This window comes from Monodon monoceros, unplaced genomic scaffold (assembly GCF_005190385.1).
Source record: "Monodon monoceros isolate NGI ecotype Baffin Bay Population unplaced genomic scaffold, NGI_Narwhal_1 Super_Scaffold_7, whole genome shotgun sequence".
Lineage (NCBI taxonomy): Eukaryota > Metazoa > Chordata > Mammalia > Artiodactyla > Monodontidae > Monodon > Monodon monoceros.
This window is the reverse complement of record NW_021703784.1, coordinates 4825621-4844249: the sequence shown is the minus strand read 5'-3', so window position 1 is coordinate 4844249 and position 18629 is coordinate 4825621. Positions and strand designations below refer to the sequence as shown.

The window sequence follows — 18629 nt, the reverse complement described above, 5'->3', positions numbered from 1 at the left end:
CAAAATATAAGAAAATATAAATTAACAGATATATTATACACATACACACACCTCATTTGCATAGCTTGGAAGACACAATACTGTCAGGGTATCAGTTTCCCCCAAAATTATCTACAGATTTACCTGTGTAAATTGGCAAGCTAATTCTAAGGATGTATATAGAAATGCAAAAGACATAGAAGTGCCAAGGCTAAGAAGAGCAAAGCTGGGATACTTACTCTACCAGATGACAAGGTATGCTATAAAATTAAAATAACTAAATATGGTATTTCCCCAAGAACAGAAAAGTGGATCAATAGAGCACATTAGAGAATTCAGGCAGCAGCCAATAATATGGCCATCTGATTCAGGACAAAGGCACGACTGCAATTAAGTCAGGAAAAAGGACAGTCATTTTAATAAATGGAATCTTTTTTTTTTTTTTTTACCATTTTCTTCTTATAATGGCAAAAGTACAAAGTTCCATATGAATAAGGTTATTCTTTGCAGGACTGTCTCTAGTAACTAAAAGGTGGAAACAACCTAGGTGCCCATCAAAAAGGGAATGGTTAAATAAACTGTGTTCCATCCACACAATGGAATAGCCACAGCTATAAAAGTAATGAGGAAGATTTCGATCTATTGCTATGAAGTAACCCTCTGCATATACTGAGTGGGGGAAAAAAACATTACGTAAGAACAGGATACCCTTTATCTAAAAAGAAGGTAAATATGAACATTTTGTATATAAAATGTATATTATGTATAATCTGTTATACTTAAAAAGTGAGAAACGATGACCAATTAGAATGTTCACATATGAAAAAAATAATAAAACGTTCACATATGAAGAACAAAGAGACAGGGATAGAAGCCTGATTTTTCTGAATGCTTTATTCCGTCATTCAGATTTTAGGGCCATGTAAATAAATGTCTTAAATATTTGTAAAATCTAAGTTAAATTAAAATGGGGGAAGAAGGCAAACTCTTAAAATCAAAACCCAAATAAAATAAATGAACATAATCATTTAAAGCTGGAGGCTTAAGCACACAGAGAGGAAGTACTTCAAATGACAGTAATGCAAAGTAATACATTCCAAATATGATATATCCTAGAGATGAAAGGAAACAAATTGTTTTCAATAATAGTTGCATTATTCCTTTAAAACTATTAAAAGTAGATTCAATCAAACTAGTAATTGTTAAGGTCATTAAAAAGGTTTTCAGCATAAGACATAGTTCAAATATAAAGCAAAGACATTAAGTAGAAACCCTTACTCATTTCCTTTGGGGGGCAAGTGGCAGGGTTTAAATAAGACTGGCAGAATGGCAACAGACAAATGTAGAAGGCATATTGGAACTAGATTATAGCCAGGTATATAGCTGAGTCTTCTGTGATAGGCTAATGGATACAATTTTTAAATGGGAATTCAATATTACTACAATGAGACGAATGTGGAGCTGATTATATACTCAAGAATGTGAAGTAAGTGTCAATGGCACTGCAAGTTACTGTGTGACAGGAAAGAGGCAGCAGATCACAGGGCTGTTTTATTCCCAAATTTATCAAAATTTTTATAAAAGACAAAAACATATATGACATATTTATCAATTTCATAGATAGGAGAAAACTTAAAAGCATATTAATACTCTGAGGGACAGAATTCAAGAGATTTTATTTAATAGGTTGCAAAGACAAACTAAAATGATTATGAAGTTCATCAAGAATAAAAATTAAAGCCTTCAATTTATATTCAAAACTCAATTACATAAGTATGGGGGAACACACTTTATTTGACAAGAATTTGTGTAACAAAATCTAAGCCCTATAGTTTACCACAAGCTAAACACAAGCCAAAAAAAAAAAAAAAAAAAACCCTCAATGGTAAAAAACTAATGCAGACTGAAAAAACTGTATCATCTATAACAAGGGAAGTATTTGTTTCTCCATGACCTGAACCAGTTAAACCACATACTGTAGAGTTCATCCATTTCTGGAAAACATAATTTGATGTTGAAAAATTGCAAAAATAGGAACTGGCAATGTTTTATCCTGTTTGCTTCTATGCTCCCTAACCCAGAAAAATATTCTCTCATTCCTACCACTGGTACAGATCTTCAAACAATCCTTCAAATGCCAATTCTCTTGATCCCAAATCCAAATAAAACTCTAATGCTGAATGGGTAACTGTAAACTGATTTAGCATCAGTGTAACACACTATCCTCTGATACAGAACCATGGCACTGGCTGCTTCCACAGTGAGCCCCACACAATGCCTGCCCCTTCCATATTGTCTACGTGTGTGACTATCTTCTCCAAATACTATGAAGTCCATCTTAACAGGTATCAGCAGGATGCTAATGGGTATTACACATTTTTAAATAAGGAAGAAAAGAGTATGGGAAGGTATTTATCACATAATCACAGAACTTCAAGAAATCTCATTCAGCCATTCCACCATAGAGAGGAAACTGAGACCAAGAAAGAAGCAACCTGCCATAGTGCATTAGCTGCACGGGTTAAACTGAATTATCACAAAACCTACTACCTCTAATATAGGCATATGGAAGGAAAAAAGTTCAAAGACTGGAATTTTTTTAAATGAGAAATTACAACAATGATAAACAGCTCTATTCCTATCAAAATATGAAAGACTAAAAATTTTTAAGATTGAAAATATATGGCACAAAAGCCCCTAAACATTATTATATGAATTAACAAAACTTCTTGACAAGTAATGTAGGGATCCTCACACTCTTTGGTTAAGGAATTCCCCATAATAGTAAAAAGAAAAGGCAAAGTTCACCATAAAGATATTCATCAAAGTGAAGAGTATAAAACAAGCTCAAGGTCCTACTAATTAATAAAATATCAAAACACATTCCGTATTATAGGGTATTATGTAGTTATTACATTTGTTTATTAAGAGTTTTCATTTAATACCAATTACAACACACTGTATACATATATTTCTTCCAAGCAATAGGTTTTATGGAGTATTAGTGGTTTTAAAATTTCTTGAATATTTGTAATTTTCATCAACTAATGTTATCACATATGTTAAACATATTATGAAGCATAAATAACAAAGAAAAACTATATAACACTGTTAAGCAAAAAAATTCTAAACGGGCCCCCAACTCCACCCCTGACAAAATTCCCACCTCCTGGTTATTCAAACATTAACCTAGGTAATGCTGTGAAAAGATTTTGCAGATGTAATTAAAGTCTCATGTCAGTTGATCTTAAAGTATGAAAATTATCTGGGTGAGCCTAATCTAATCACATGAGCACTTCAAAACCAGAGTTTTCTCCAGCTGGTAGCAAAAGCGAAAGTCAAAGACGATTTACAGAATGAGAAGGACTTGAGGTGCAACTGCTGGCTTTGAAGATTGAGGTAACCAAGTGAGAAGGAATTCAGAAAGCCTATAGGAGGAGAAACAGTCCTCACGCCACCCCACACCCTGCTGGCAGCCAGCAAGGAAACAGGGACCTCAGGCCTAGGAACCAGAAGGAATCACAAGGAACTAGATTCTGTCCACAACTGAATGATGTGGGAAGCAGATTCTTCAGTCTTCAGATGAGAGCCCAACCTAGCCAACACCTTGATTTCAACCTTATGAGACCCTGAGCAGAAAACCGAGCTCAGCTTGCCCAGACTTTCTACCGATAGAACTGTTAAGATAACACATGGGTATTGTTTTCAGCCCCCAAATTTGTCATAATTTTTTACACAGCAGTAGAAAACGAATACTAACAATGTGGACATTTAAGACCCTAGAAATTCCCAAGTGACCTCAGGCTTTAAGTGCTCCTTTACTTCTCATGCAATTAAAACTCTCTCTCTTCCCAGGACTGTGAGGCGAAGGCTCAGAAGCTCTTGCCTTCCAGAACTCCCAGAACTCCACAGAATGCACTGACTTCAGTACTTGCCCAAGACTCTGCTGAAGCATCCCTCACAGGAGTATGCTGCCCACACGAAGGCAAGCCCTGGAAGAAAGTGCAAATTCTGCAGGTGGGGTAGGTATCTGATGGGAGGTATACAGATGTGACTCAGTGCAAGAGCCATCTCTCCCTTCTCCCTTGTAACCCTGTGTTTCACTGTGCACACTAAAATCTGTTCCATTTCCCACCTGCAGCTCTCAAGACCCTCACTCTTTTCTGCTATGAGGAGGAAAACTGAATTTCTTTCCCTATCCATGGCAATGTTTTGTATTCCCCCTTCACAGGTGTCCCTACACTATGTCCACCAGCCAGTCTTTTCCAGAGATCTCTTCCCTCCAGTAAACCAGCCAACTCCTTCACCTATGACACTTCCCATAATGTAAAATGGGGAATATTCTATTTTCTCTTTGCTGCAGCACCTTAATAACAAGGTAGAAAGCTTATATTAAATGGAGAAAAAAAGGAAACAAAACTGTGTACGGTTTACAACTGTCAAATCATATTCCCAGACATGATGAGAAAGTGAAATATATCAACAAAGCAATATTCTTTGAAACTAACAATTTGGGGAAATTTATATAAGAAAATCATGGTTATATGGATGTTAAGTTAAAAACTCTTTGATTATAAGAAATCATGAAGGAGCTGCAATGAACATTGTGGTTCATGACTCTTTTTGAATTATGATTTTCTCAGGGTATATGCCCAGTAGTGGGATTGCTGGGTCGTATGGTAGTTCTATTTTTAGTTTCTTAAGGAACCTCCATACTGGTCTCCATAGTGGCTGTATCAATTTACATTCCCACCAACAGTGCAAGAGGGTTCCCTTTTCGCCACACCCTCTCTAGCATTTATTGTTTCTAGATTTTTTGATGATGGCCATTCTGACTGGTGTGAGATGATATCTCATTGTAATTTTGATTTGCATTTCTCTAATGATGTTGAGCATTCTTTCATGTGCTTGTTGGCAATCTGTATATCTTCTTTGGAGAAATGTCTATATAGGTCTTCTGCCCATTTTTGGATTGGGTTGTTTGTTTTTTTGATATTGAGTTGCATGAGCTGCTTGTAAATTTTGGAGATTAATCCTTTGTCAGCTGCTTCATTTGCAAATATTTTCCCCCATTCTGAGGGTTGTCTTTTCGTCTTGTTTATGGTTTCCTTTGCTGTGCAAAAGCTTTAAGCTTCACTAGGTCCCATTTGTTTATTTTTGCTTTTATTTTCATTTCTCTAGGAGGTGGGTCAAAAAGGATCTTGCTGTGGTTTATGTCACAGAGTGTTCTGCCTATGTTTTCCTCTAACTACTGGGCATATATACCCTGAGAAAACTGTAATTCGAATAGACTCATGTACCACAATGTTCACTGCAGCACTATTTACAATAGCCAGGATATGGAAGCAACCTAAGTGTCCATCAACAGATGAATGGAGAAAGAAGATGTGGCACATATATACAATGGAATATTACTAAGCCATAAAAAGAAACAAAATTGAGTTATTCGTAGTGAGGTGGATGGACCTAGAGTCTGTCATACAGAGTGAAGTAAGTCAGAAAGAGAAAAACAAATACCATATGCTAACACATATATATGGACTCTGAAAAAAAAAAAAGGTCATGAAAAACCTAGGGGCAAGATGGGAATAAAGACACAGACCTACTAGAGAATGGACTTGAGGATACAGGGAGGGGGAAGGGTAAGCTGGGACAAAGTGAAAGAGAGGCATGCACATATATACACTACCAAATGTAAAATAAACAGCTAGTGGGAAGCAGCCGCATAGCACAGGGAGATCAGCTTGGTGCTTTGTGACCACCTAGAGGGGTGGGATAGGGAGGGTGGGAGGGAGGGAGATGCAAGAGGGAAGAGATATGGGGACATATGTATATGTATAACTGATTCACTTTGTTATAATACAGAAACTAACCACTGTAAAGCAATTATACTCCAATAAAGATGTTAAAAAAAAAATCATGAAGGAAATATACCAAAATAATCTCACCACTATGGGAAATCGGATTACTGGTCTCTCCTTTTTTTAAAACCACTCTTCTGCATTTTCTATGTTAGCATGCTAAACATTATCAGCGTCTATGAATTATAATTACAATCCAGCCATCAGTCAAAACTAAACTGTTAAACACCACACAGTAATAAAAGAGCTAAAGGTATTCATTTAAGGAGCATTTGCAATATCTTTCTTTCCTTTTATTCAAATTGCAAATGTTTTCCTAGCTTGATGGGTAAAAGAAACCAGTCTCAGCACCACATATGATGGACACCTATCAATCCAAGGAACAACAAACAAAATACACACCTCCTCCAAAATTACCTCTTCCTCAAATTTATTCCAAAAGAAAAAATCCAGCTGCTCTATCAATCCTCATTCTTCTTTAGAAAGCAAGCATTAGACAACAAATGCAAATGTTGGCAAGGACATGGAGAAAAAGGTACCCTCATGCACTGTTGGTGGGAATGTAAACTGGTGCAGTCACTGTGGAAAACAGTATGACGGGTACTCAAAAAACTAAAAATAGAACTACCATATGATCCAGCAATCCTACTTCTGGGTATTTATTTGAAGAAAACAAAAAGACTAACTCAAAAGATATATGTACCCCTATGTTCACTGCAGCACTGTATAAAAGCAATCTAAGTGTCCACCAATAGGATGAATGGATAAAGAACACACGAACACAGACACACACAGACACACACACAGAGGAATATTACCCATAAACAAGAATGAAATCTTGCCATTTGCAACAACATGAATGGACCTTGAGGCTATTTTGCTAAATGAAATAAGTCAGACAGACAAAGACAAATACTGTATGATTTCACTTACATGTGGAATCAAAAAAAAAAAAAAACGAACAAACAGAACAGAACAGAAATAGACTCACAGACAGAACAAACTGGTAGTCACCAGAGGAGAGGAGGGTAGTGGGATGAGTGAAATAATGAAGCGGATTAAGAGGTACAAACTTCCAGCTATGAAATAAATAAGTCATGAGGATGTATGTATAGCACGGTTGACTATAGTTAATGACTTTGTATGGTGACAGATGGTAACTAGATTTATCCTGGTGTTCATTTTATAATGTATAAAGATACCAAATCACTGTGTTGTATACCTGAAACTAACATAATATTGTAACATAATATTGTAAGTCAATTATACTTCAATTTAAAAAAAAGAAAGTAGGCAATAGAGAGGGAAAAAGTCCAAATACAAAGAGTATTTTTTAAAAGTCTAAGAAAAGTGTACCAATGGTCTCACTTTTGTTTTAAAAAAGAAAGGAAAGAGAGAAGGGGAAAAAAGAAAAAAAGAAGAGAAGAAAGGAAAAGAAAAAAGAATTCATATTAATATCTGAGAAATGATATAAAAATGTAGGAAAATTCAGGGCATTTTTCAAGGAGAAACAAATAGTTCAATTTGTCCAGAGAATGACAAGTTCATTCATTCAAAAAATATTTACTGAGAATTTACTATGCCAGGCAAGGGTGCTAAAACAGTAAACAATAGTGATGAAGTCCTCATACTCAAGGAGCTTACACTCTAAGGGAAAAGAAAGACAATAATCATACAAATATTCAGGATTTGCAAGTACTACGAAGAAAATTAAAACAGAGTAAGAAAGAAAGAGAGAGGAGGATAGGGTTATTACTTCACCTAAGGTGGCAAGTAAAGGCAGCACTAAAGTGTAACATCTGAAGAGAGGTCTGAAGGCGGAGCGAGAGCAATCTTTGCAGATTGTGTAGGAAGAGCACTTTCCAGGAGCAGAGAACACAAATATAAGGCCCCAAAGTAGGGGAATGTTTGGCTTATTTGAGAAAAAGTAAGGAGGCCACTGTGACTGGATCAAAAATGATCAAGCTTTTGCTTTTAAGAAAAATGAAATGAAACCATTTATAACAAATGCAAGGTTTTGAACCTGGGGGACTGGAATAAAGTTAGCGTTATTAACATAAACTAATGTTAAAAAGAAACAACTCATTTCAGGGAGAGGAAAGACAGGATTTAGTGAAAATGTATAGCCCATGGTTTCTACAGGACCTTCATGTAGGGAATGAACTCTTACAGGGCTAGAGCTATGGACATGCCAGTCATCTGTACAGAGACGACAGTGCAATCTACAGGTACAGTAAAGAACTAGCAAGAAATAAACATAAAGAGACAAAGTACAGACCCCTGTGAATGCCTACATTTAGCAGGTAGGAAGAAGAGAGACAGGAAAAGACCAAACCTTCAGGAGTGAGTGGGTGTGACTGTGATGTGCGAAGTGTGAATTTCTGTGTGTGCGTGAGTGTGTGTGTGTGCGCGCGTGTGTGTGTGTGAGAGAGAGAGAGAGAGAGAGAGAGGGAGAGAGAGGGAGAGAGAGGGAGAGAGAGGGAGAGAGAGAGAGAGCACGCTCCAGCACCCGCTTGTTGCTGGAGAGGGAGAGAAGGCAGAGGAGGGGGACAGCATGTGCCTGAGCACACACAGTGTTGACAACACTGAGCATTAACTTTCTGTCTTCCTTTTTCAATTTTTTGGTATTTTGGAAGTTCAAAATTTGTAACTGGTTTTAATTTTCCTGATTCTGGTTGTTAGCACATGTGTGAGCATTTTCAGCCAGGACCATTGACTTTATTTTATCAATAATTTCATTTGCTACAACATGACCTGCTGTAGCACTGAGCCTTGAACACATTTATTTTAATGGTAGAAAAAGCAACTGAAACTGTTCCTAACAAAAAAATTCAAGAATTAACAGGCTCCATTTTGAGAATTTTGCAGTGATCAATACTAAAAATAAAGTGAATGGAAAAACACTAAGAAGTATGACAATTAAGGTGATTTTAGTTAAAATATTCAAAACTGGTGAAAGGTTCTCTCTCTCTCTCTTTTCAGGTGTTTAATCTTATTTTTTTAAGATCCTAATATTTACTTCCTAAATGATATCACTGTTAAATAACTTCAAATAAATATTTCAATTTAGTAATTTAGAAAAATTATATAGCTTTTTATTAGATTTCTTAAAAAACTTAGTTTTAGCTACACATTTATGAAGAGTAATAAATAAATCATAAGCCATAAATCACAAAAGGATAGAGCCCTCTTTTAGGGTTTACTGTTGTTGCTGTTTTGACTTAAAAATGACTATGCAGTACAGACCAATTACCAGTAAGGAGATTAAATGAGTAATTAAAAAGCTCCCAATCAACTGAAGTCCAGAACCAGGTGGTTTAACCAGTGAATTCTACCAAAGACTGAAAGAAGAATTAATACCAATTCTTGTCAAACTCTTCCAAAAAATAAAAGAGGAAACTCTTCCAAACTCATTTTAAAAGTCCAGAATTACACTGATACCAAAGCCAGGCAAGGATGCAACAAGAAAAGAACATTACAGGCCAATATCCCTGGTAAACATTGATACAAAAATCCTCAAAAAAATATTAGCAAACCAAATTCGGCAAAACATCAAAAGGATCATACATCCAAGATCAAGTGGGATTTCATCCAGGGATACAAATCTGGTTCAACATCTGCAAATCAATCAACATGATACACCACATGAACAAAATGAAGGAGAAAAATCATATGACCGTCTCAACAGATGCAGAAAAAGCATCTGACAAAAGTCAACGTCCACTTATGATAAAAACTCTCAACAAACCAGGTATAGAGGGACTGTACCTCAACATAATAAAGGCTATATCTGATACAGCCACAAATAACATCATACTCAACAACGAAAATGTGGAAGCTTTTCCCCTAAGACCTAAGGAGCAAGACAAGGATGCCCACTCTTGCCACATCTATTTAACACAGTATTGGAAGTCCTAGCCAGAGCAATTAGGCAAGAGAAAGAAATAAAAGGTATCCAAATTGGAAAGTGATAGTGTTACTATCACTATTTACAGATGACATGATATTATATAAAGAAAACCCTAAGAACTCCACCAAAAAAATAACTGTGAGAACTAATAAATTTGGTAAAGCTTCAGAATACAAAATCATTATACAAAAATTAGTTCCATTTCTGTAAACAAATAGTGAACTGAACTATCAGAAAAAGAAATTAAGAAAACAATCTCATCTACAATTGAGATTCAAAAATTGAATAAAAAGAATAAAATACCCAGAAATTGACTTAACGAAGGAAGTGAAAGACCTGAACATTGAAAACTATAAGACACTGATGAAAGAATGTAAAAAAGATACAAATAGAAGGATGTTCCATACCCATGGATTGGAAGAATTAATACTGTTAAAATGCTCATTTTACCCAAAGCAATCTGCAGATTCAATTCAATTGAATTCAATGCAAAACCAACATTCCAATGGCATTTTTCACAGAAATGAAACAATTCTAAAATTTATATGGAACCATAAAAGACATGGAATAGTCAAAGTAATCTTGAGAAAGAAGAACAAAGCTGGAAGCATAATGCTTCCTGCATTCAAACTATATTACAAAGCTATAGTAGTCCAAACAGTATGATACTGGCATTAAAAACAGACACATAGATGAATGGAAACAAACAGACAGCCCAAAAATCAGTCCACTTCTATACTGTCAATAAATTTATGACAAAGAAGCCAAGAATATACAATGGGAAAAGGACAGTCTCTTCATAAATGGTGTTGGGAAAACTGGACAGCCACATGCAAAAGAACAAAACTGAACCACTATCTTACACCACACACAAAAACTAACTCAAAAAGGATTAAAGACTTGAACATAATAACGTGAAGCCATTAAACTCCTAGGAAAATACATAGGTAGTTAAGCTCCTTGACATCAGTCCTGGAGATGACTTTTTGCATTTGACAATAAAAGCAAAAGCAACAAAAGCATAAAACAGACAGGTGAGACTGTATCAAACTGAAAAGTTCTACACAGCAAAGGAAACCATCAACCAAATGAAAAGGTAACCTTTCATGGGAAGAAAGGGAAAGAATGGGAGAAAATTTTTGCAAATCATATATCTAGTAAGGGATTAATATTCAAAATATAAAAGAACTCACAACTCAATAGCAAAAAGAAAAAAAATCCGATTAAAAAACTGAGCAGAGGCTCTGAATAGACATTTTTCCAGAGAAGACATACAAATGGCTAACATGTACATGAAAGGGTGCTCAATAACACTAATCATCATGGAAATGCAAAACAAACCCACAATGGGTTATCACTTCATACCTGTTAGAATAGCTATTATCAAAAAGATAAAAAATAAGTAACAGCAAGGGTGTGGAGAAAAGAGAAATAGTACCCTTGTGCACTGGTAGTGTAAATATAAATGGTGCAGCCACTACAGAAAACATTATGGAGGTTCCTCAAAAAAATGAAAATCAGAGCTACCATATGATCCAGCAATTCCATTTCTGGGTATTTATCTGAAGAAAATGAACACACGAATTCGACTGTTAATTGCAGCATTATTTACACTGGCCAAAAAATGAAAGCAACCTAAGTATTCATTGATTGATGAATGGATAAAGAAAATGTGGTATATATACACAAAGGAATATTATTCAGCCATAAGAAAGAAAGAAATCTTGCTATTTGTTACAATATAAATGGACCTTGAGGGCACTATGCTAAGTGAAATAAGTGAAAAACGGAAAGACTAATACCATATGATCTCACTTATATGTGGAAGCTTTAAAGATATATAATTAATTAATTAATTAAATTCAACTCAAAGATACAGAGAACAGACTGGTGGTTGCCAAAGGTGGGTGAGCGAAATGGGTTCAGGTGGTCAAAAAGTACAAACTTCCAGCTATAAAATAAGTAAGTCCTGGGACATAAAGTACAGCATGGTTACTATAGTAAATATACAATATTTACAGAGTTGTATATTTGTTAAGTTGCTAAGTGAGTAAATTTTAGAAATTCTCATCACAAGAAAAAAAATCTGCAGCTATGTGTGGTAATGGATGTTACCTAGACTTATGGTGGTGAACATTTCACAATATACACATATACTAAAACATTATATTGTACATCTGAAACTAATATAATGTTACATATCAATTATATCTCAATTTAAAAATGACTGTTTACAAACTTTTTAAAATTCTTAACAATTCAGAAATTTCTGACATTCTTTTAGATATGTATTAAAAAACTAATATTTTGGCTTCCCTGGTGGCGCAGTGGTTGAGAGTCCGTCTGCTGATGCAGGGGACACGGGTTCGTGTGCCAATCCGGGAAGATCAAACATGCCACGGAGCGGCTGGGCCCGTGAGCCATGGCCGCTGAGCCTGCGCATCCAGAGCCTGTGCTCCGCAACGGGAGAGGCCACAGCAGTGAGAGGCCCACGTACCGCAAAAAAAAAAAAAAAAAAAAAACAACTAGTATTCTGGCCACACCACACAAATCGGTAAAAGTTCAACACTTAAGCCCTTTTATTTCGAAAACTATTAAAAAATTAAATAAATGGAATTGTTTTGGAAAAACATTTTATAAGGGTTTCTCTTAATAAACTTCATTCTCAACGTAATATTTCACACATATTATTATTGAAAGAGAAAAAGGTCCCAAACTTTCTTTACTCTTACTTCCTCATTAAAATCAGTATAATTTTCTAGAGAAAGTGTAGTAAAACAGCAGCTCTAATCTCATTTATATCCTTTTCATCATTCGCTGTACACTTTTTGCAACCTTGCAATGTACTATTTATTGAGTGTAATGATTTTTTCAAAAAACAGAACCATAGCGCTTGCCTTCAAGAAGTTTACACATAGGGCTTCCCTGGTGGCTCAGTGGCTAAGAATCTGCCTGCCAATTCAGGGGACACGGGTTCGAGCCCTGGTCCGGGAAGATTCCACATGCCGTGGAGCAACTAAGCCCGTGCGCCACAACTACTGAGCCTGCACTCTAGAGCCTGTGAGCCACAATTACTGAGCCCACGTGCCACAACTACTGAGCCCACGTGCCACAACTACTGAAGCCCACGCACCTAGAGCCCGTGTTCTACAACAAGAGAAGCCACTGCAATGAGAAGCCCACGCACCGCAACGAAGAGTAGCCCCCGCTCGCCACAACTAGAGAAAAGCCTGCGTGCAGCAGCAAAGACCCAACACAGCCAAAAATAAAATAAAATTAAATTAATTTTTTAAAAAGTTTACAAATAAAGAAATTAGAGTACCAATATAATAATAAAAGATGCTAAGAACATATGATACAAATGGTAATTTCCATAAACAAATCAATGTGAACTCCAGAAAACAGAATTCAGTAACTTTCTATGTTACGCGTCATATGACATTTTAATACAGAGTAAACAAACCACCACATAACAAATACCACCTTTCTTCCCATTGATAAATTCAATGTAGACTTATTGCAGGTTATCAAAATACATGGGAAAACTGTGAAAGATTTCTAAATAAGCAAAAGAATTTACTGAATATCCTTTCAGTGGCATGCTGGCACCTCCAGGGATTACTTGATTCAATAGGGGTGTGGGGCATGTTTGTCTTTGATGAGACTATTTCACATCTCCTCAGCATAGAAATTTGCAATGTAATGTTATGCTAAAAGGAAAATATCAAGAGAAGAAACAGAATTCCATAAACACCTTCTAAGCAACAAATATGCTCAATTAAAATCATATGCTCATAAATTGATATATTTGGCAGTACCTGAGGGAAAAGCCATTTTCAAAACTGAAATATGTAAAATCTCATTACAAACCTGCATTGACAAATGAACATTTGCATCCAATTTTGACAAGAATCACTAACTTTTAACTCCAATTAAGTAAAATGTTATTCTCTGCAAAACAAATTTAATTGTTCTCATTAACAGATCTGAATTACAAAAAGTTATAAAAGTTATAATAGATTAAATGACTATCTCAAACTTATGTGGAAAAACTACACTGCACAGGATTTTCCCACCTAACTCCCAACAAACAGGAACTGCTTTTCCAGTATCTCAGTGAACATAAACTCCATTCTTCAGGCTGATCAGCCAAAGAACTTGAACTCATCCTTGACATCTCTATCTTACTCTCTCTGTCCCATTCATGAGTAAAAATGCTTGGCTTTATCTGTAAAACTACATCCAGAATCGAACCATTTTCCCCATCTACCATCCTGGTTCAAGCTACCATCACTGTCCATCTAATACAGTAACCTTCTAACTGGTCTCCTTATTTCCTCTTTTTGCCTCCCTCTTTAGCCTATTCACAGAGACCAGAGACTTCCTTTAAAATTTTAAGCCAGATCATGTCACTTCTTGGCTAAAAATCCTCCAATGGTTTCCCAGCTCACTCAGCATAAAAAACCAAAGTCCTTATAATGGAGTACAACAAACCACTTCTCTGACCTCATCTCCTCTACTTTTCCCAGCTCAGTTTCAGCCACATGTCCTACTTGTGTTTTTTTTCCAACTTGCTTTTTATTTCTATGCTACAGCCTTTAACTTGTTCTTCCACTGCCTAAAATGATCTGTTCCCAGATAAACACACTCCCTCACATCCCTCTGGTGTCTGCTCAAATCTCAACTTCTCCCAGAGGCCATCTGTGTCCATCCTATATAACTAGCAACTATTCTTTCACACTCTCTTCTCCCACTCTGTAACCCCACCACTCTGCATTAATTTTCTACAATGGCACATACCACCACATGACATATTATATATTTAATTATTTGCTTCTCTTCCTACCTCATTAAAATATAAGCTACAAAGGCAGGAAATGTGTGTGTTTTATTCACAGCTCTGCCCAGAGAGTCTAAAACAGTGCCTTGAATAGATAATTCTCTCAACAGATATTTCCTGAACAAATGAGCAAAGCAACAAACAACAAAAATTTTTTTATGTGAGTAATGCTTCCTCAGTTCCTTTTCTTTATGTAAGTAAAATAAACATACATACATATGCATAAAACTGATTTACCATTGCACTAAGTGTTTCTTCCCAATCAGGCCGCTCTCGAGGGTGAACGTTTCTGTGTAGTTCTGGAACAAAATCATCCTCTTCAGAATGTCCTGAGGACTTCATCTTCCTAGAGATCAAAACATGAAAGACTGTGAGAAGAGTTCCTGTTTCTAGGACAGCTTTCCAATGACCACAATTCAAAGAACAGATAATCATACCAGATTTGAAGTTCAGTTAAAAGAGTTTTAGTGGCTAGTATTGGCTCTCCATTTCTGCTCTGCTTTCAGAGCTCTTTCCTGATGTACCAATACCTGCTTTTATTCCAGGAGATAAAACTAAGGTTTATAACTAGTTATCCTTTATTCTATAGTAATTATTATATAAGGACTGATTTTATCTGTTCAACACAGTTGGAACCTTGAAAAGATTTGCAACAGCCATCAATATTTATAGAACTCTGCTAAGCATTAGTGAACATGCAAAATGAGAAAAGAGATATGGCACTTCTGGTTCCAATTTATGGAACATAGTGTATTGCACTAGCATTCTCAAGAACAACTATGAATGCTGAAAAAACACATATAAAACGACTTGCCTGAAAGCACAGGAAAGAAAGCTTGACAGGTAGGATTTCTGGGGCTACATCCTTGGAGAGCAGGGGAGCCCATGAAGCAAATTCCACATTTAATCATTCTTTGGTATAAGAGATTTTCTAGACCAATGATGGCAAATAGAGCCCAAGCACACTGCTGTACCTTAACTGGGCTGAGAAGGCAGAGCCTGGAGTTGCCAAAAGCAGAGGAGGCTCCAGAGTGAAAAATGTCCCCCAAAAGATATATATAGAAGGAGCCTAAAAATCTACATGAAAATTCCCCTCAAATTGTTAACTGATTCCTAAGCTTACATAAGTATATAGGACAAGATGCCAAAAAACGTATCAAAAAACAGCTGATGGGCAACAAAAAGCCAAGCAGATATTTCAACAGCCCAGCCATGCTGAGGAGATGGAGATTGGCAGGCAAGCACTGCCAAGATAGAGGAGTACTGAAAAGAAAAACGCTGGGCTCTCAACTGAGACTCCAGAACAGTCATGCCTTGGGAGTACGGTCAAAATAGCAATAAACAAGCTCTAACCGAGTTTAAAATCAAGGCCTGACATGATCAGAACTGCCAGAAGAAAAATTAACTGTCCTCAGAGGAAAATAACATCCTATAGACCCTCTGCAAATTTCTCATCCACCTTGTGTGGCATCCAATAAACATGACAAGGAATGCCCCAAAAATTAATAATAATAATAATAAACAGGAACAAATGAATAAACATTGGGAATAAATTGTCAAAACAGAAAAAGACTCACATTTCATTCAGATTTTAGAATTATCAGAAAAGGACTTTAAAATTGCTATCATGGATTTCTGGATTTTGCTTACAATGCAGAAAGCTGTGAAGAGCATCACTCCCAGCCTAACAAGAGGAAGAAGCAGATAATCTATGAAATCATGACTTCTTTTGGATCTATCAGAAAACTGAGGTCTCCAGGCAACCAACTAGCCTAAACTCTAACATAAAACAAGAATCTCCAAGATGAGATGAATTACAAACAATTACTTGCCTAGGACAAAGCAGACGGAGAAGAGTAATATACAACTTGATAAGAAAAATTCAGCTACATTTTTATGAAGTTGCTAAAAACATTTATCATTAATGTTCAATAAAATGAAAGAAATAGATGAAAAGATGAAGAATTTCAACAGAAAATTGGAATCTATGGAAAACAACAAAATGTTCATCCTAAAACTGAAAAATACCATATCTGAAATTAAGAACTCATTAGATCAGTTTAATAGAACAATGAACATGACTAAAGAGAGGATTAGTGAACTGGAAGACAGTTCAGTATAAAATATCCACATGGAAGCACATTAAGAAAAAAGTGACAGAAATACATAAAACAGCATAAAATATGCAAAAAAGGCCTCAAATATGTCTAAATTCACAACTCAGAGATAAGACACATGAATTTAAAAAAGAAACAAAAGCAATGTTTTAAAAATAAAGGCTGAAAATTTTCAAAACTGATGACAGTCATCAAACTACAGATCAAACGAATCTTACAAATCTCAAGCAGGATTTTAAAAAATAAACACCTATATTACACTCAAACTGCTATAAAAAAATTATTAAGAGAAATTCTTAAAAGCAGCCAGAAAATAAAAGACAAATTGATTTCAAAGGAGCAATGATAACAATGTGAGGACATTTCAATGGAAACGATAATAGCATAAATCTTCAGCATAGTAAAAGGGAAAATACTACCAACATAGAACCCTCTGCCTCACAAAACTATCCACTAATAAATCAGATAAAATAACTTATTTTCAAACAAAAGCTGAAAGAATTTATTATCAGAAGACTTTCAATAAAAGAAATAGTAGAGTTCTTCCAACCAAAAGAAACTGATCCAGATCTACAGAAATGCATGATGAGCACAAAAAGTGGGGAAACATAAGTAAATAGTGATGTAAAAGCAGATGTAAGCACAAAAATAATGTCCTACGAGGTTCATAATAGACATAAAAAAGCACAAAGGATAGGAGGGGTACATGCAGCCAAACAGTTTAGGAATCCTCTATTGGTTGGGAAGTGAAATAAATCCTATTTTAGAGAAGAATGCAACATTCCAAAGATATATGTTATAATCCCTATGGTAACCACTAAAAGAATAATAAATATACAACTAAAAAGCTAATAGAGGAGAAAATTTTGAAAAATAAAACATACTTGATTAATCCCAAAGAAAGCAGTAAAGGAAGAATAAAGGCACAAAGAATAAACAAGGCAAATAAATAAATATCAAGATGGTAAACTTCAGTCCAAGGATATTATTAATAATTTTTAAGACGACTGGACTAGTTAGCAAGCATGTGTGAAACTGTAACCCTCATTCATTACTGGCAGGAATTTAAATGGCACAGTCACTACAGAAAACAGTTTGGCAGTTTCTCAAGATGTTAAACATAGAAAAACTGTATGAGCCATCAATTCCACTCCTAGGTATTTAAGCAAGAGAAATAAAAGTATATGTCCACCAAGAACTTTTACATGAATATGCATAGCAATAGTATTCATAATAGCCAAAAAGTAGAAACAAGCATCAACTGAAAAATGAACCAAAAAATTTACCAGATTCATACAATAAAATGATATTTGGCCATTAAAAAAAGAACGAAGTGCTAATCCATGTTACCACATGGATGAAGAGTAAAAGCATTATGCTTAATGAAAGAAGTCACACACAAAAGACCACAGATTGTATGATTCCATATATACAAAATATCTAGAATAATCAAATTCACAGAGACAGGAAGTATACTGGTGGTTACCAGGGGCTTGATGGAGGACCAAATGGAGAGTTGCTACCAATGAATAAGAGATTTCTTTCTGAAACGTTCAAGAATTAGATAGTGGTGGTGTTTGTGTAAGTTTGAAAATATACTAACAACCACATAATCGTATACTTTAAAAGAATGAATTTTATGGCATGTAAATTATATCTCAATAAAAAAGTAAATGGACTAAAAATTCTAATTAAAAATAGGTAAAGGGGGACATTTCATGATGATAAAAGTGTCAAATCAACAGAGTAAAATAATAATAAAATCCATATGCAACAAATAACACAGCTTCAAAATACATAAGGCAAAATCTGAAAGAACTAAAAGGAAAATAGCTATATCCACCTTACAGGTGTAGATTTTAACAAACGTTTCTCTGTAACTGATAGAATAAGCAACCAAAAAGAAAAAAATGTAAGTATAT

At 35.4% G+C, this 18629-nt stretch overlaps 1 protein-coding gene across 2 annotated transcripts in view; it reads right to left on the bottom strand.

Annotated features, from left to right (window-relative positions):
• The window catches only part of ARHGAP32 (Rho GTPase activating protein 32), a 264452-nt gene that overhangs the window by 134292 nt on the left and 111531 nt on the right, over positions 1–18629 (bottom strand). For both annotated transcript variants that reach the window (XM_029207542.1, XM_029207543.1), the window contains exon 2: positions 14828–14936. In XM_029207542.1, coding sequence (XP_029063375.1) covers positions 14828–14932 — 105 coding nt within the window. In that variant the 5' untranslated portion in view covers positions 14933–14936. The remainder of the gene's footprint in view (positions 1–14827; positions 14937–18629) is intronic.